This window comes from Biomphalaria glabrata, chromosome 9 (genome assembly GCF_947242115.1).
Source record: "Biomphalaria glabrata chromosome 9, xgBioGlab47.1, whole genome shotgun sequence".
NCBI lineage: Eukaryota > Metazoa > Mollusca > Gastropoda > Planorbidae > Biomphalaria > Biomphalaria glabrata.
In genome coordinates, this window is record NC_074719.1 from 7,453,077 (window position 1) to 7,473,067 (window position 19,991).

Below are 19,991 nucleotides of genomic sequence, written 5' to 3' on the forward strand. Positions count from 1 at the left end.
TACAGTTTAACTAGTGTTTAACTAGCGTTCACATACTGTTTAACTACTAATGTTTAACTAGCGTTCAGCAACTGTCCAACTACTAATGTTTAACTAGTGTTCATCTACTGTTTGACTAATGTTTAACTAGTGTTCAGCTACTGTTTAACTAGTGTTTAACTAGCGTTCAGCTACTGTTTAACTAGAACTACCCACACAAAAAGTAGAGAACAACATAACGCAAAGAAAACAAGCTATATAGCAAAGGTGCAACGATGCTAAGGACATCAAATGAATTATAGCATTATAGTTAATAAAATACACTATCATTTATATACGAAAATACATTTACAGTTTAGGATAGGATACCGATAGGGACACACTGGAAGCATTACGAATCGCATATCACACAACATGACACACAATGATAAGATTTAGTAAAAGTAGATTACAGTTTGATTAATAATGTAATATTATATATGTAATAGTTGGTATCAAAAGTTAAAGTTTTACAATGTACGTGTATTTTATGTTTGTCAGATCTGTAACTTACGCATTCAATGCATAAAAATAAGTGAATTAACGAATCATGATACGTTCAAAGTCCAAATACATCTTAATGCTAGTAATAAAAATACATGTAGGTATAATAATATAATTATAAAAATTACAAAATAAAAAAATAAAATACATTTGCAGCTTACAGTCGAAGTATAGAAGCACCGAAAAAACATATAACACAAAAATCAACACTTATTACAGCGTTTCTCAATCTGTGCTTAGCCCATCTCCCCGAAGAGGGATTGCAACGTCCAGACATAACTAAAGAACTTATTTCTAAAGCAACAAAAAAAGTATTTTCATAGTCATAAATCCAATATTAACAAAGTAATACGACATTAATAGAAATGTTTCCAAAATTAATATATTTAAAATAATACAGGCCTACGGTGTTTAATCTTCAAAGTAAGATTTTTTAAACAGTGTATCTTTGCGAAAGCAGTCTGCAACAAGATCGACTCAAGTGTTCTGAAAAAAAAAATAAAAAATCTCTCCACTAACACAATTTTTCTCGACTTTCGACTTTTCTTGTCAGATCGATTGAATTTCTCCCGACTGTCAAAAACTTTTTTTTTGCCCATGATGTTGAGGACTTTTGCGTAACAAAACAAAGTCCGCGACTTACTCAACACCAAGATAATCTTACGAGTATCACGACAGATTTACGAGCGCTATATGTACGTAGAAAATCCTTCACATATTAGATCTACATTTTCAGAATTATTTTTAATAATGGATGCTTCGTGGCATGTTTAAAGAACACAAGGTTGTGGAGTTACAGCAGTTAAAAAATGTAATTTAAACAAGTTCAACATTTTTGTTTAAATATTAGAGTAAGTTAACATTCATATATTATTTGACATCGAAAACAAAAAGGGAAAAATGCAAGTTTAAGACATTTGTGAGACGCATTTATCATATGATAAATTTTAAGATTAGCATAAATGACACGATTAATTTCTTTTTATTTCTTTTAAGTTTCCCAATTTCCCTTTTTTTATAAATTACAAAGCTTATATCTGAATGGAATCTTGTACACAGTATTTCTCTCACTTTCCATTATTGGATCAGGTTGAAACTTTGTACAATTACTCGTTGCCTCTTACATACCATAAGTCAATCGTAAAATGGATACATTATTTTACGAGTCATAGTTAATTAGTTTTGATTTAAATAGTTCAGTTCTAGATAAGGGGAAATAAGCCCTGTAGAGAGAATTAGATTGTCGCCCACGATTTTTTAATTAACAATAGATAACCTAAAAGCTTTTATTTTCATACGCTCTTGGCTGGCTCAGTAGTTAGTATGTGGGCTTGAGCCATTGAGTTCGAAATTAAATGAAACAACTTTTTCATTTTTTTTCATTTAAATTTCTTTTTAAAAACCTCCCAGATACCCCAACTTCCTTCCCCTCCCCAAACTGGTCCACAAAAGTGATTGGACCATAGTGCATTGAGCATCCCGTAAGTATGACATTGCACTAGCAATATTATTAATATTCGAGAACTATTTCAAATTAATTACATGAATGATTCAGATCTATGCTTAATATAAAACTGTAACACAAAATATTTAAAATATCAATATTGTTAGCCTCAACACTTCACACTTTATACTTTAAAAAATGACCAGTTCCACTGTGATTTAATCTTAAATTTGTTCTTGTTCCCCTGTGTGTAAGGTGACTCAAAAGTCCAGTATATCCCAAGCACACAACGCAGGCACCACTACTTCCTCGGCAAGTGCTAGCTGTGTAAGTAAATTGAAATTGGCCTGAAGTTTTATGGATTTTGTCCTTCCATTGACCAATACTGATCATTTTAGGAGATCCATGTGGATGTGACACAATGAACATAAAATTTTCCAAAACTCTGGTAGAGTTTATGTAATTCGTCAAAGCTGTTGTCGAAAATTTCCTGTGAAACTGTTTCCACACTGTGTCTAGTTTCTTTCCCAAACTTTCGTCACATGTCACACATTGCAAATAGCATCTGTCATTGTAATTACAAACTTCACTATATTTAAATGTTACCGTATCAACAATGACATTTTGACTTTCTTTTCTATCGTAAAACAATAATACTGAAGTGTTGTCTGCTTCTGTTTCGTCAAAAACCACATGACTGGCGGTATCAACATCAAACTCCCACCACATACTACTGGGTATTTCTGAATGTTGACATTTTCTACACCAGCATTTTGTGTGTTTTTTTTCATATCTACCTCCAGAATTTCTAATTCCATTGGTGAACCTATAAATCAAGCTAACAATTCCAGTCCCTGTTCTTAAGTTTGTTTTACCCCTTAAGTCGTAGGAGGGGTATTTGACATTTTTTGTCCTTTGCCAAACCTCAGGTCTGCGTGGACTGGTCATTTTAACGTCCACTCTAACTGTCAAGTCAGCAATAAATTTGATGTAGTCATAAAAAATACTGTCAGATAATGCTTTAGGTAGATGTTCTAAACTGAATTCATCAATAGATATATATTTGTTATGATCCTTATCGCAATGTTGAAAATATTGACTAAAATTTGTTTCCTCCTGACATTCACACTCCTGAATTTCATGTTCTCCTGTGGAAAGATGAATATACGAAATCAGTTTTAAATATCAAAATATTCACAATTTTCTCAAATTTGATAACTTTAATTAATACTAATACAGTAAAGAGTCAATTACGACAAACAGATATTATAGGACGGGGTAAAAAAAACAGAAACTTCATACATCTAGTAGTGTAAACAAAAAGATGAGGCTATAAATAGTGTTATAAACCTGGTGGTGGCACATAGAGGGGTAGTGGTGTGAGTGTAGTCAGCCGACGCAAATCGCCCCAGGCCAGCGCTAGACGAGCGGTCAACCGTGACGAGTTACGACGATCGGCCGAGACGAGTTAACAACATGAAGGTTCGAGTAGGATCGGCGTCGTGAACAGAGCTCATTAGCGTCACGAGGGTTGTAGTCATCTGACCACCTAGAAACGTCGAGCGGCGTTCTGTCCGGTTCTAGAAGGCCAGTAGGGACCCTATATAAAGAGCGGAGGTGTCGCAGTCAAGACGGTTCAGAAAGCGGGTTCACGACAGGAGTTCAGAACACGGTCGACTACAGCACAGTTCAACGGTGTTGTTCTGTACGGAGCATTACGACGGTTCAGTGCGGAGTACTGTCAAGTACAGTTGAGACGAACGGCGTCTTGATCTTGGTCTGTGATCGAGTCCGACACAACGAGCCCAAGTGTGTGAAGTCAGTCCCGAACTGTTGAACCCAGTGCAAGCCCGGAACGAGACGGAGAGGCCAGTGCAAGACTTGATACGGCGGAACGGTGCTATCGGAGAGATATTTGTTATCGCAGAGCTATTTGTACTGTTCTACGTGCTGCCAATTGTACAGTATTGGCTGTTATTTATGGACATTAAACCTTTACGTTATTTTGGAGCCCTGACTTGTCAAGTCCTTTAAGTTGGTGGTGTATGGTGCAGTTTGCAGAGAGCCTGGATAGTGAGATTCGTAACAATATGTTAAAAACCCTTTTTAAAGGAATTTTAAAACATAATGCATCAAAAGCTGAACTTTTGTTAAATGACTAACAGATACGAATCAAGATAATATTAAAGTATTTTTTATGTTTCACTGTCAAATGACATCCTTCAAAGTACAGTGGAAGGAGCCCAAAGAAATGGTCGTCGAAGGAAAAGCTAACTGGACAACGTAAAAGAATGAATCGGCCATCTATCTTGATATCCTGCTAAAAACAGCTACTGACTGGGGAAAATGGAACGATTTTGTTAAGGAACTATCACAGCACCCGTATGACAAAAGTCAAGAGCCGGATGAGATGTTGAAAAAAAACGCATTTGTGAAGTAATGAGGTAAAAACTACTAAGTTATAACAAAAGGGAATACTTGACAATAGCACATTTATAACAAAAGAAATGGACTATTAATATAGACCCTTTTGTAGACTTGAGCAAACAATATGGAAGAAGATACGAGAACCGAAGTTCCGAGTGTAATAAAAGTTAATAAACCAAGAAAAATCTTGGAACAGAAAAGAAGGCAAGGAGTTTATTTTATTATTAGAAGTTGTTGTGGCTCTTCCGCGGTGTTGAATGTAATCAATGCAATGATCATGAGGTAACCAAATCAGGAACACCGGCGAAATGCCAAACAATCAATAAAAAGTAGTCGACGCTAGTATCAAACACTCATGAATACTTTAATACTTAAAAAGGGATCCGTCCAATGTCTTTCCGTAAATCCGTATATCTATTCTACTGCTCTACACGAAGCGTCTTCTTTGTAGCGTCACTTAGAGCGTTCTTGTTTTTTAAAGATCTGTCACGTCACTTGTCACTAAGTAAAACTTTCCCCTTATTCCCGAAACAAATACTAAATTCTAATCATGTCATAACAAAGTCAAATGTCTAACAAGAAAACTAAAGGGAAAACGGGAATAAAAGTTAGATGCAGAGGATAATTAATACGTTAAGTAGTGGGGTATATTTTTTTTCACTAAGAAATTTAATAAGAAATATAAAATATGTTTGAAATTACCATAAATTTCATCTTCACCGTTGTCTTGTTTATTAACAACAGACAATGCTGTCAATGAGAAAATGTATTTAATTTTATGAAACGCAATGTAATGCAAAGAATTTTTAAAAATTAAACTAGTTATAAGAAAACCCCGAGCAGGTTGACTTACATGTATTACAAAATGTTGCTATTAAAATTTCTAATAAACAAAAAAAAAACTTATTTAAATGACTAACAGATAAAAATCAAGATATTATTAAACTATTTTTGATATATCACTGTCCAAAGACATCCTTCAAAGTACAGTGGAGTACACAGTACAGTGAAAGGAGCCCAAAGAAATGGTCGTCCAAGGAAAAGCTAACTGAACAACGTAAAAGAATGAACCGGCCATCTATCTTGATATCCTGCTAAAAACAGCTACTGACTAGAAAAATTGGAACGATTTTGTTAAGGAACTATCACAGCCCACTATGACAAAAGTCAAAAGCCGATGAGATTCTGAAACAAAAAAATTAGTGAAGTAATGTGGTAAAAATTAAGTTGTGACAGAAACGAATACTTGACAATAGCGCATTTAAAATAAAAGAGTTTGGTTATTAATATAAACCCTTTTGCAGACATTAGAAATCCATATAGAAGATTCGATAACCAAATACAAGAAAAAAAATACTGGAACAGAAAAGAAGACAAGGAGTTCATTGTATTATTAGAAGTCCAATGTCTTATAAGAAAACTAAAGGGAATAATTATAGGATACCTTCACCTTCACCTATCTTAGTCTTTTGGACCATTGGGGCACCACACAAGATTTATCAAACGTCATTCTCCATTCCTCTGTCTTTTGCCTTTGTTAGAACCTCTTTCAATGGCAGGCCCGTCCATTCTCTTATGTTATTTTTGCATCATTTTCTCTGTCAGCCTCTTTTTCTTTTTCCTGGTACTTTTCCCTAGAAGAAGATCTTTGCTAGCCCCGTAGATTTGATATATGGCCAAAGATTATTATTTGCTTTTTTTTTACGATGGCATGGGGCACGCTGGGTGACAATGATAAAGTACAACATAAATAAAACATAATAAAAGTAATTCAGACCCTTTAGGAAGAAGAATTACTAAGTTACACTTCGCGGACGACATAGGTGGCCTAACAGGGTCAGAAGAAGAACTGGCTGACTTGGTGATGTACATAGACAAATAAATACCGAAAAAATTCAAATTATGGCAAATAGTCAACAGGGTTTTATAAAAGCGGTAAAAGTGTCAGTAGTTTTAAATACCTACGAGCTATCGTCTCAGATGAGGGAACCAAACCTGAACTACTGGCCCAAATCGCACCGTCAAAAGCATTACTTGCTAAACTCAAAAACAGTACCAGGTGGCCGAGCCTCGCTCGGTTAAATAATTTCATAAGGAAGGTTATATACCCGAAGTCATTTTGGGAATATTTTTGTAATTACCAAAATGAAGGATCGGATAAAGACTACTAATCTGAACAGTTGCTTTAATGTTCTGTTAGTTCTAAAAGTAATTGTACATGGCGATTAAATATAAAGTCTCTTAAGTCCTCCTACAGTCTAGACCAGTGGTTCCCAAACTTTTTTGGGTCGTAGACCCCTTGACATTTTCCCCGGTATTTGGTAGACCCCCTGCTTAGCTAATATTGCCCGAATGCAATTTTGCTAATTTATGAACTTCTAGTGTGTTTTTTTGCTAATTTCTAACCCAAGTGAAGACCGAAAAAGTCATAACATATGTAAGTTAACCTCAGTGAATGTATGAAACAAGTCTTTAAAATAGGAAATGTCTGATTTTCTTCTTAAATTTCGTTTCAAATTTAGATCTTCGACATCTAATAACTCTATACATTTGAGCAATTAATTGCGTATTTAGCTTCTGATGACTGCGTTGAAGATATTCCTGCAATCTAGATCTCCTACTTTTTAGCTACTCAGTGAATTAGTAACACCCTGGTAGGACCCAACCATGAAAGGTGCTCCATTTGTTGCTACTGATATAATAGTTACAGGGCTTGCTTTTTTCTTCGAAATAGTCCTACAAAACATCAAATGTGCATTCGATTTTATTATCAATGATCAGTTTTCACAGAAAGAAATTATTTCGTGAATGTCTTTATCCACAAATAAACGAACATGTGCCAATAAACAAAAGGCTTCATTACCGGCACGGTTGACTGGTCCGCTTTCGTGGTCACAACTCAGTTCATCCATTGGCCTTTGGTCTTTTTGTTGCTTAGAGGAATTCTTGAATAATATCAGATGCAGGTTTGTGTACAAAATAGTTTTAAAAACTTCAGCGGTTGGCTAAATCATTCATCTTTTCGCCTATTGTATGATGTTTTCATAATTTTGCAAGATATTTTAAGACACTTGCAAACCATCATATCTTCCTTAAAATGTGAAAGGCATTGTAGGTCTTTTCTCAACTTTATCATCGAGTGTTCAATAGTTTTTCAAATCTTATCAAGGGGGGGTGGGCATTGTCTCCAACGATCCTCCAGCTTAGATGGTTTCATAGTGTCATTACATAAAATGTTGTTAAAAATTTTAGAAATTAACACCACTGTCTACTTTTATATTTAGATTCGGCCATGTTAAATATTAGTTATCTGTAGACCAAATTAAGCTATTTATTGAAGTATTAAAATTTAAAATATTTTTTATTCCAATAATAGAATAAAAATTTAATGGCCTACCTATATTAAAGTATAAATAATGTATATTTGTATGATTTAATTGTTAATTCCATTAATGTGAGATTGATATTAAACTCAAGACCTTCTTAAATGAGATCCACTCTCGTGGACCCCCATTTGTATGTCATAGACCCCCAATTCTTTTTTTCACTGGTCTAGACCAGAGATTTCCAAAGTGGTCTATATAGACCCCCAGGGGTCTACGAAGACTTCCAAGGGGTCTACGAAAGGGAAAACAAATATTGGGGGTCTATGAGATGTCCACGGGGGTCTACGTTAATATATAGATTCCATTTAAACAGGTCGTGACTTTAATTAATTTTAACATCAAATTAATGTAATTCTTTCATAATTAATATATGATTGGTACCCGAGTTGATCCTTTAAATATTTATCCTGCTATTCAAACGAAAAATTGTTGTATCTAATTTAAATACTCATTTAAATAGCTTCATTTTGTCTACATGCAATCAATGTTTAACAAAAAGTATATAGACTGTACAGCGTTGATTATTTAAAATTGGTATTTATTCCTTCCTTGTCATACTAGCGGCTGCCTAAGTGCCTTTTTATACCGATATGAAATCAATTATGCTGGAGGATCATTTGAGACAATGCCTGCACCCTGACAAAATCGATAAAGATTTGAAAAACGTTCGAACACTCAAAGATCAGAATAGACCCACACAATCTCTCTTCGACATCTTATCTTAGAGAAGATAATAGTTTGTGAGCGTCTTACAAAATCTCTTTACATATAGCAAAATACGGAAAACACTATAGGTAAAACATTGATTTTAGCCGCCGTTGTAGTTTTAAATAACTGTTATACACAAATCTACATCAGATATTATTAGACGAATTTCTTAAAGCAACAATACAGTTCAAGGTCACATCTGTGGCATGAGTTATAAAATTAAAAGCTTCTTTTATAATTCTTTACAAACAATATATATAGTTTGGGATCAGCGGTGTCACAGGCTCTGACAGGGTGTAGCGCTGTGTGCTGCACAAACTGCCCAAAGGTTGCCGGCTCCTTATTTTTAACAGGGTTGACCCACAAAATCTTTCCCATGTTCGGGTATAGCTGCAAGGCAGCACAGTTTGAATTCAGTTTTCCTTCTGCTAGGTGCGCTGCAAGCCATGTCTAATGAGCCCTTCCTGCCGAAAGCTTACTGGTTTAGGTACTCACTAGGTACTCACCTTCATCCCTTCTCCTGTTAGTGAAAACAGTTCTGCGCACCCAATATTTGAGCCAGACGTAAAAGATACAAAAATACACGAGAAACTCTTTGCGTAAACTTTTACAATGATACTTAAGGCTAATTAATTAATTGATTACTATTTAATGTTTGAGAACTAATTCATAGAACAACAAATTGCTACATGAAACATAATATCCATAGCAACGGAGAATAGAGGTGCAAAAAAAAAAAAAAAAAAAAAAAAAATTTCCAATGTGTTTGGTGATTCCAGTAATAATTATAAATTGTTATTTTAATTAGTTTTAATTTGAATTTTATCAATAAAAAAAAACCCCACATCTCTATTATGTGTGGCTTTAAATTAGTTTTTCTCTTTTTAACTCACTACACTAAGAAATTAGTTTTAAAAATGTTTTGATGAATTTGCAAAAATTCATTACAAGTTAAGATGGGGGTCTACCGAAAGCCAGAAAACATAGCAAGGGGTCTACGAGACAAAAAAGTTTGGGAACCACTGGTGTAGAACATTGATTAAGCACTTAAAACACATCGGCACATTTAATTTCATTATTTCTCTTTCAGAGTTCCAAAATAAATAAATCTACAATAAGATGGTGCGCAAATGTTTAATTAGGTCTATTGATTTTTTAAAACTCGTTCTTGTTTGCAAAGAAATATTTTAGTATACTGCGGTAAGCCTCGTGACATAAGCAGCGTTTTTCCCGTTTCACGATATGGAAATTTTTCATTCATAAAACATTCTAGCCAAAATTAATTTTTCGATAATGAGACATTTTCAAACCAATAAAACGGTCGACTTCGAGTTTCCTGATGTGCCCAATGAGTTGAGAATTTTTTTCTTACTAATATGCACATACCTTGAAATTTTAAAGAAAATCCTTACAGCCGTTTTCGAAATAAAATTTATATATATATATATATATATATATATATATATATATATATATATATATATATATATATATATATATATATATATATATATATACATATCCTATACTCTTAAGCGAGCAATTCCTGTATATCCTATACTCTTAAGAGAGCAATTCTTGTATGTATGTAAGTATATATATTTATATATAAATTTTATTTCGAAAACGGCTCTAACGATTTTCTTTAAAATTTCAAGATGTGTGCATAATAGTAAGAAAAAAATTCTCAACTCATTGGCCACATCGGGAAAACTCGAAGTCGACCGTTATATCGGTTTAAAAATGGCTCATTATCTAAAAAATAATTTTGGCTTGAATGTTTTATGAATGAAATTTTCTATATGACGTCTATGGGAAAAAAATTGACACCGCTTACGTCACTAGGCTCACAGCAGTACACTAAGACTTTTTCTTCGCAAACAAGAAAAAGTTTTAATGATTCCATTGGCCTAATTAAACATTTGCCCACTGTCTTATTGTAGATTGATCTATTATGAGACTATGAAAGAAAAATAATGAAATTAAATATCTTTATGTATGATTAGTTATTGTGTTTTCAAGGCTTTATAAATTGTTTACACTTTAATTGCGTACACCCGTAGGTAGTTTTTACTTTGTTATTATTTTGCTGGTAAATTATTGCAATGTGTTTAAGCTTCGAAGTCTACTGTCCCATACCAAAACATAGGAAATGGTCATAACACAGCTTATCTATGCCTTTCTTGCACAACCAGGGCCGGCCCTAACATTTGCGGGCCCTATTTGAAATGGATTGCGTGCGGACCAGTAAGGGTAGGGATAAGGATAATAAGTGAAAATAAAGATTTCGTATAAGAAAATAAATTCGTATTTGCATTAAATTTTTATTAAATAAAAGCTGACGATGCCGGTTTTTTTTTATCACGCGTAGGTCTGGCGTTTACCATATTGATTGACACCCCAAAGTGACAATTTTGTCTTTTTAAGGACATTTTTATGAGTTTCAGGAGATTTCCAGGAGCTTCTTGAAAACAAGGAGACCACGGGAACCCTATTATAAATTATAATGGTTTAATTTAATAATTTACACCTAGAATTAGCGCGGGGCTTTTGAACCTTCGGGGACCACTGCGGCAGCATAGGCCTAAGGCTGGTCTTGATAATATTCAGCTCGCGGTCAACGAATTTTCATCACACTGCTGCTTTTTTTTTTTTGGTTAACCTATAAACCTCGGGTAAAACAAAAGTCATGTTCCAGAAGTCACCCAACAAAACCTACTCATCCCAAAGATCACCGCGCATAGACATTCCTTAAAGTGGTAGATAATTTCACATTATCTGGGAAGCATAGTATCAAATGACGCATTGCTTTAAAGAGAGGTTGATATGTGATCAGGGATAGTCGTGCTTTTGGACGCCTCCAAGTGAGAGTGTGGCGAAATAAATCGCTCCGCCTGTCAACCAGTGATTCTCTCAACCCCTCTATGTGGATCTGAGACATGAGTACTTTATAGAAAGCAACTAAGAAATCTTGAACGACTTCACCAAAGACCGCAGTACAAACAGCGATATTCTTGCAAATTGGCATGACCTTCTTATGATCCGACAGTCACGCTTTGCAGGGCACTTATTCCGTATGGGGGACGAACATATTCTTGGCAATCTTTTTTTTTAGTAAGCTGCAAGGTTGTCGGAGTAACAGAGATGCCTCACAATAACGCTTCTTTAGTCTCTTAGGAACAAATGCTCGGTTTTACTTTGTTACTAGGTGCACGTTTTACACGTTTTAAACCCCATCTAGCTACGGTCATAGAATTTAGTAACTGTAGTTTGCTTTAGAATAATATTCCACCTCAAAACGCTCTGTAGGGGGATTTTAAACTCAAAACCATCTGGAGGGGTTTTAAACTTTTTAAAAAGCCATCTGTAAGAGAGGGATTTAAACTCAAAACCTCCAATTGTCTTGGCTACGCTCAAATAATTTTAGTGTGTAATTTGCATCAAACCACTCTGAAGGGGGGTTTAACTCAAAACCCCTTTGGCTACACTCACAGATTTCTGAGTGTGTAATTTTCTTTTTTTATATTGGAGATGTATTTTTTAGCCTCAAAGTCAACTGGAGGGGAGTTCAAACTCAAAACCCCTTTGAATACACTCATAACATATTGAGTGTATAATTAGCTTTGTTTTTAATATTGAAGAGGTATTTTTGGCTTCAAACCTCGCTGAAGGAGGGTTTAAATTTAAAACTGAGTCAAAACCCATTTAGCTACGCTTATAACATTTTGAGTGCGTAATTTGCGGGTTTTTTTTTATACCGGGTATTGAAGAGCTATTTTTTAGCTTCAAACCCTACCGAAGAGGGGGTGGGATTAACTCAAAACCCCTTTGGCTACGCTCATAGAATTTTGAGTGAGTAATTTTCTATTTTCATATTGAAGAGGGGGTTTATCGTAACTTTTGGAGGGGGGTTAAAAATCAAAATCTTCCTTAACTGTGCTCGTGAAATTTGGTGGATTGTCGTTTGCATTTTTTTTTGGTCGTGTTTTTAGAAGAGGGGAATTTATCCGCGAAAACCCCTGGTAGGGGGGGTTTTAAACTCAAACCCCCCTGGTAGGGGTTTTTAAACTCGAACCCCCCCCCCCCGGTAGGGGGGTTTAAACTCAAAACCTCCTTTACTGTGCTGGGGCAAGTGATAGTTCAGTATTAAAATCTCACCTAAAATAAACAAAATTAAAGCAAAAAATCAATCACTAAATTCCGTTCCCACCCCCCTGCGGGGATTTCATTTCGGGGGGGGGGGGGGTTGAACCCCAAACCCCCCTCCCTGGCTACGCCCATGCTACATACTACTCTTCATAAACATCTAGGTACTGTTATTTGAAAACGCGTGGATTTCAGATAATGATAAATATCTGCACTTATAAGGAAACTTGAAAATAAAATAAAGAATATGATGCACATATAGACATATACGAACCCTATTATGATTAGTTTAATTTAAAGTAATTACATTAAATTAACAATTTGATCAACTATAATACCCTTCTAAAAAATAATAATTTAGATCTATAAAACATTAAAAATGAAAAAAATATATATATACAGAAAACCATACATTTGTTTAGCCTCAGAAGCAAAAAAAAAATTTTAAAAATATAGCTTAATTCACTCTTAATATTTATTTTTTATAGCCTTTTATAATATTTCATTATTACATAATATAGATCCAGAGTTTTCATATCATAAGAGCATAACTCATTTTCGTCATTAGAAAATAAGTTCGGGTAAATAATTTTCGTTAATAGATTATTCCTCCGAGCGAGGCTCGGTCACCTGGTACTATATATATATATATATATACAAGTATTGCTCGCTTAAGAGTATGGAATATGGAAAGTCAAAGGCATAGCCCTCCACACTAAAATCAGACTGATGAGTTTCCTGGCCACATTCTTATATGCTTGCGATAGACACTGACTGGAGAGCTAGCAATGGAATAGAGATGCTAAAGAAGGATCCTAGGCATTAAAGTTAAAGACCGCATCACAAACGAAGAGATAAAAGAAAGGACTACATCAGTGATTGGACCCCACGATGACCTGCTAACTATAGTTAAAACGTAGGATACAGAGAAAAAAAATCTACAGGGGTAAAAATATATTTTTTTAAATTTTGCTAAGAAATTTGATTAATAGAAAATATAAAATATGTTTATAATTACCATAAATTTCATCTAAACCATCGTCTTCCATCTCAACATCAGACAAAGCTGTCAATGAGAAAATGTGTTCAACTTAATGGATTGCAATGTAATGCCAAGAATTTTTTTTAATTGAACTAGTTATAAGAAAACACCGAGCTGGTTGACCTACATGCTTTAGAAAATGTTCTTATTGTAATAAACAAGGTTACAAAGACAGTTTGTGTGGAAACACAAACTCAAAATCGGCCCCCGAAGTGGTCCACCCAAGCAGGCTTCAATATTTTCAGAAAGAACATCCGAATGAAATTATATCAAAGACAAATGACAGATAAGAATGGAGAAAGAAGGTTGGCAGATCTTGTGTAGTGCCCAACGGTCCAGCAGATCAAAGGATAGGTGAAAGTGAATGTAAAGTTAGATGTGAACCTGGCCTAACTAGTTCCCCTTTCAGACCTTGTGGTCTATAGGGCAGATGATGTAAAGTTCATCTGTTTTTGTGGCCTACGGTTAATGAGGGTGTCATGTAGCCACCACAACGACCAACCACCTTTACTTTTCACCAACCATCAGAGCTGGGTGTGTGGACTCAGAGGCGCCCAAAGATTCCGAAGTTGAAAATCCCAGTCTTCACCAGGATTCGAACCCGGGACCCCCGTTTCGGAAGCTAAGCGCTTTACCGCTCAGCTGCCGCGCCTCCCCTGCCCTAACTGAAGTCTTATAATTGATGTATTTGTTTTGAAAAGGCTCTAGCTCTTATTCGAATCTTTCCTATTGTTTGCATTTAAATAAAAGGACAAGAAAATGCAGTTTACAAGATTACTTTTCGTTTTAAATTATGTCAAACTTATAATGCATACTAAATAGAATTTTTCTCTTTAAAAAAATAGTAAACATTTGTTTGTGTGTAAATATAGTACTTATTATAACAGAACTTACATAACTTAACAATACAAATATAAAAACAAAAATTTTGACAAAAAATCTACAACCGTTTGCATAGATGTGTTAAAGATATGGAAATCGGTCGTCCCCTCTAATAAAGAGCCTCAGGTGTTTGAGTGTTTAATAGTTAATAGTTGTAAAAGTGGTGTATTTTATTTTTATGAAAAAACTGCTTGCATTAGTGATTTTAAAAAATTAGATTTTTCGCTTTCAGAAAAGAAAAAAGTAGTCGTTGCATCAGAACTTTGAATGGTCTAAAATATCATATGTCGGATTTTCACTATCTTTTCTAGTTTACGAGATGTAAACGGGACGGACGGACAGACATTTCACACAAAACTAATAGCGTCTTTTCCCCTTTCGGGGGCCGCTAAAAAACGATGTATTAAATAGTAGCTCTAATAGTTCTCTAAAGAGGACATTCCCACACATATAAAGCTTGTAATTACCTGATGCAGTTTCATTGCCGATATAATGATCTTTTACTTCAAGGTTTTCCTATATACAAAAATAGATATAACTAGAACATGTGAGTTGATTTCAATTTTCAGTTAATTAATTTCAGTTAACATTTATGTACATGTATATATCGTTATCTGAGTGAACAGAACACTCACAGATATCAAGAAAATAAATATCTGAATTAGGTTCAGTAATGGCATATGCATTATGTATTACAAGTAATACATTTCAAAAATTAAGAAATTAATGCTGTGAGCAAAGTGAGGTCACTGTTAGGTAAGGTGAAGTCAGTGAGAGAGAAACGGTAACTGATGATGGTGAGGTAACTGTGAGGAAACTGGGGTAACTGTGAGCTAGTGGTGTGAGTTAAAGATTGAAATAATTGCAATGATTTGATGGTCGATTTCAGTTGTAAAACGACTATTGTTCAACTTGTAGCATTCTTGTCCTAATACATCTTATACTAAGAGCCTGACTGGGTGTTTGAGGAATCATTCTTTTCCCGTTCAGATCATTGCTACCTCCCTGTGCCTATAGTTACTTCTCTCCAAATCTATGGCTATGTCTTCCCAAGAATTTACATCTAGGTCCTCCTCTTTTACACCCAGTATGATTGCATCCATAGAATGAAAGTAGGTCTGACCATTGTTTCTTATGAGGATGTGGTTCCAATGGTATGTTGCCCATTTAAGAAGACTTTCGTTCGTCCTCTATACGGCGGGCATGATATAGACAACATTGTGTGGGATGATTGAATCATCGAGAGATATCTAGATCTATCGACAGATTGGCATCAAATTGCGAGCACATTCATCTAATCTCTTAGGTGCTCTTAAATATGGTGACAATCTTTTGGATCACTTGTGGCACAGCACTTTCTTTCCAACATTTGCAGATCCATTGAGGCAGAGCTTTAATTGAGATAGTTTCAGGAGACCCTGGAGGGGAGGGGAAGAGGAGATAGGAATAGAATACCATCGATGCAAGGGGCTGTGCGATGATTATTTCAGAATTATAAAGAAGGACTGAAGCAACTTACCTTTGGGCTATTGGGCAGTTTAAAAAAAACATTATTCCAAGAATTTAATATATATATATATAATATATATATATATATATATATATATATATATATATATATATTTGTTTCGGAATTAGTGAAAGTTTTGACTTAATGTCAATGACGTGATTAGTAAAAACAAGAATAGGTTTTTAGAGATAGAACGAAATAAAAGTCGACGTAAACAGACTACTTCCAGGACAACGTAGAAATAAGTCGCATTTGATGAACATATAGAGTTAGTGGACGTTCGATGGTTCCCTTCATTGCTATTAAACTTGTTTGACTCAGTATCATCGTCGACTAACTTGTATTATTAGTTCGGCCTTTCGTCGGTGCTATTGCGTTAAGTACTACGTTGAGTGCTACCTCCTTTTGGTTTATTTGTATTAGACACCGCAGAAGTGCCTAACAAAATACAAAAGTTTTTATAAATATATTTTGTACTTACATGGAGGAAAAACTATAAATAGCTTTTTTTTTGTGCATGCGGTGTAAAAATAAAAGAAGTATTGGTATTGTTTATTTATATTTTGCACTTTTTATCACTGAAGAATCAAATGTTCTATAGTTTCTATATATATTTTCAATATAAAGGAAGATTAGCTGCTACGCATTGAGATGCTGTCAAAACTATAGCTCAGTTCTTGTATTACTTAGTGTCTGTGACGTTTAGTTAAGCATGCAAACCTACATTATAGCTTTATTTAACAACTTACATTTTCAGTGCAGATTTCTTTGATTTCATCTTTCGCCATCTGTATGGACATTCTGGCACCAAATATTATTGAACTGAGATCTGAGAATAGTTTGTTTTCGAATATTGAGAACACATCTTAGTACACACACGCATACATATATACATACGTACATACATACATACATACATACATATATATATATATATATATATATATATATATATATATATATATATTATATATATATATATATATATACCAAATTTACATTCATTTCTAAACAATAACAGGAGGTGAACTGATACATAGTGAGCCTTCTCTAAATTTGAGCAAAAACACAAAAGCTTTATAATCTTGTCAGTTAGATTTTCAAACATATTTCAAATAAAAATACCTAGACATTATTTTTCCTTTACAACTCTATTTATTATTCTTTTCTAGAATAAGGGTATTATAAACAAAGAGTTGTCATATGACTTTAGCTTACTGAAATAACAAAGATTATGTCTATTTTTACAAATAGTTATTTTTAGTTACGTAGTAATATGATATATATATTTAACTAAAACGGTGCGTAAATCATTATGCAGCCATGCGATTTTTTTATATTCATAAGCATTTAATGTTTAGCATTATTTTGGACCAATGTCTCACAAAGGCTGCTAGGAGAAATCATGACCCTTTAACTCAAGAAAACAATAAGAAACTAGGACAGACACGAAAAAGAGAAGTGAGATTCATACCAAGCAAATATTTACATTTGATAACCAATGACCTAGCAGGGTTTACGCCATCGATTAACACGCATGACTAGATTGACCTAGGAACACGCGTAGGACGTAAACATTTTTTTTTTGAAGTAGCGTCTGTATTTGATAATATAAGATAACACGAGGATGGAAATAAGGGAAAGGAAGAAATGCCAGAAAGAATTTGCTGGTAGCGCCATAACGGGTGCCATGATGAAGAATGCTTTCATGTTTAGGTCTTAAGTTGTATAGTCTAATTTTACGAATGGTCTGTTTAATAAAATTGCTTTAACTTTTTTTTTTAATTATTTTTTTTTTAATTTTAATTTCAACACTTATTTTTGTGAGTGAAATAGTGAATCGGAAAATGCTGGGTACTTGAAATAAGCTAGTCCTAAAAAAAATTACACAGATCTTGGGTAAAAGACTCAAATAAAGTACTATAAATGTGTAGTTTCAAATTCTTGTTTGAGGTCCTTTTTTTTATAGGTTGTATCGGGTTTGATTCTAAGTCCCCATATTTTTGTGCAGAATATTTTTTCTATCAGTTATACATAAATTCATAGCCTACTAATGTCAGTTTAATTTAAAAAGAAAACTGAAAAATGCAAAACATGTTTAAGGAAAAAGGTACTTCCGGGCCATTTTAGTTTTGATCCAAGAAACAAAACGCGTTCGCACAATGTCGACCATTTAATTTAGCGTTTTGAAAATAAATAGTATATATATAGTTCCGCAAGGTTGTAAACGCCGGAAGTGGTAATGGTCTTAAGCCTATCATTACCTTTAAAATGCTTCCAATGGCATGCGTCTCAAATAGCCTCTGACAACCAGTCCAACTCCTGGCCTTCACGTGTGGTTCAGATACTGAGCCTGGCGGAACCGTTACTACAGACAGGAGAAGGGGCAAAGGCGAGCAACTGCCGCCTAAACCAATAAGCTTCGGGCAGGAGGAGCTCGTTAGCCTTGGTTGGCTTCCCATATAGGAGAATGAAAACTCTGAATCCAAACCTCCTATGCCTTGCGGCTACACCAAAACGCGGGAAAGGCTTCGGGAGACAACACTGAGGTAAAATCAGGAGCTGGTGACCTTTAGGCAGATTGTGGCTTATTGTGCTACAGCCTGGCAGAGCTTGCGGCGCTACTGATCCCAAACTGTATCGGATATTCCGTTCCTTTGGTCACATCAGCTGTGCGGTGAGGGGGAAACTGCTGTGTGGGCGAAACTGTTCCGACCATAAACAATGCCCAGGCTTTCATCTCACTTAGTTCGAGATGAACCATAGTCATAGTCGTTCTAGGACTGAAGAAGGCCAACCAGTGTGTGTGTATATATATATATATATATATATATATATACTTAAAATTATTGCATAATAATGTCATTTCAATTTAAAAAGAGAACTGAAAAATGCAAAGATATATAAGGAAAAAAGGCACTTCCGGACCAATTTGTGATTCTAGTTTTCAATCTAGGAAATGAAATGGATTAGTCCAACATAGCCCATTTGCGTTACATTTCTATCAACTTTGATACTTTATTATAGGTTAATTCATCAATTTAATTGGTTGTTTAAAATATATACTTTTTCTGTGGATTTCTTACCTCTCAACATTTTCTTGTTTTCTTGTCCCATGCAATTCTTCATCTTGGATCTTACCATCGTCCTTATGTTTTCTGCTGGGAGCCATAACTTGATTACCTTCAAAGAAATAATTTAAATAATACACATTTGAACCATGAATTTTACAATTCCAGCTCTATGATTCGAATGTATCACAATAAGTGTGTGATAATATGAAATTAATTTAGATTGAGTGCAATTTTTAGTCTAAATAATGTATCATGGTTAAGCATGCTAGTGGGTTCTGGACAATCTCTTTTGTGGACTTAAAGTCAGTGAGGGAGTATATGGGAGAAGATTTATCATGTAGCTTTATAGCAATCACAGCTCAGTTCGAGTCAAATCCTAATTAAACAACTCTCATCCACATCATGCCTCTTGAGTCCACTTGTTGGGTAGCCAAGCGACTTTGTAGCTCGACCACAAATATCCCGTTTTAATTGTACTTTATATCCTACTCATCTCGCGCTACTTTCGTTTTTAATAGATATGAATGTATCGGCTTAACGGGTAAACCCATTTTCGCAAAACTACTATTATTTTCGTGGCGACAGAGAAAAACTTGAAATGAACATTAAAGGGAAACTCCGATGGTTTTTCAAATTTGAGTTATTGACATATTGAAATTCTGCGTAAAAAGTTGTAATAGTAAACATTTTACCATTTTTTATTTAAATGCTTAGAAACATTTACTTATCATCAACACGTGCACCTTTCCAAAAATGATCTACAATAAACTTTTGGCATCTACAAACAAACATATTTCTGGTGCATCTTTTACTAGAATCATCTACAAACAGACATATTTCTGTTGCATCT

General features: G+C 34.6%; 1 protein-coding gene across 2 annotated transcripts; it reads right to left on the reverse strand.

Annotated features, from left to right (window-relative positions):
• Window positions 1–427: 427 nt before the first annotated feature.
• Window positions 428–19,552, reverse strand: LOC106052509 (uncharacterized). 2 transcript variants are annotated; one of them, XM_056042331.1, is made up of 6 exons: window positions 19,154–19,552; window positions 16,817–16,896; window positions 15,025–15,073; window positions 13,652–13,699; window positions 5,096–5,143; window positions 428–3,114 (listed from the first exon to the last, which is right to left on the reverse strand). In XM_056042331.1, exons 1-6 carry the CDS (start codon window positions 19,209–19,211, stop codon window positions 2,144–2,146), a joined length of 1,254 nt encoding a protein of 417 aa, XP_055898306.1. In that variant the 5' UTR covers window positions 19,212–19,552; the 3' UTR covers window positions 428–2,143. The 2 variants fall into 2 exon arrangements, with proteins under 2 accessions (XP_055898306.1, XP_055898307.1); XM_056042332.1 differs by lacking the exon at window positions 5,096–5,143 and having other exon boundaries at window positions 19,154–19,551.
• Between the last annotated feature and the right edge of the window lie 439 nt (window positions 19,553–19,991).

Excerpts from the sequence above, each read along its gene's own strand:
- LOC106052509 (XM_056042331.1), bottom strand. The coding sequence starts at position 19,211 with ATGGTAAGATCCAAGATGAAGAATTGCATGGGACAAGAAAACAAGAAA. Across the intron at positions 15,074-16,816 it reads AAGAAATCTGCACTGAAAAT|GAAAACCTTGAAGTAAAAGA; the intron begins GTAAGTTGTTAA and ends TTTTGTATATAG. Across the intron at positions 13,700-15,024 it reads CGGCAATGAAACTGCATCAG|CTTTGTCTGATGTTGAGATG; the intron begins GTAATTACAAGC and ends TCTCATTGACAG.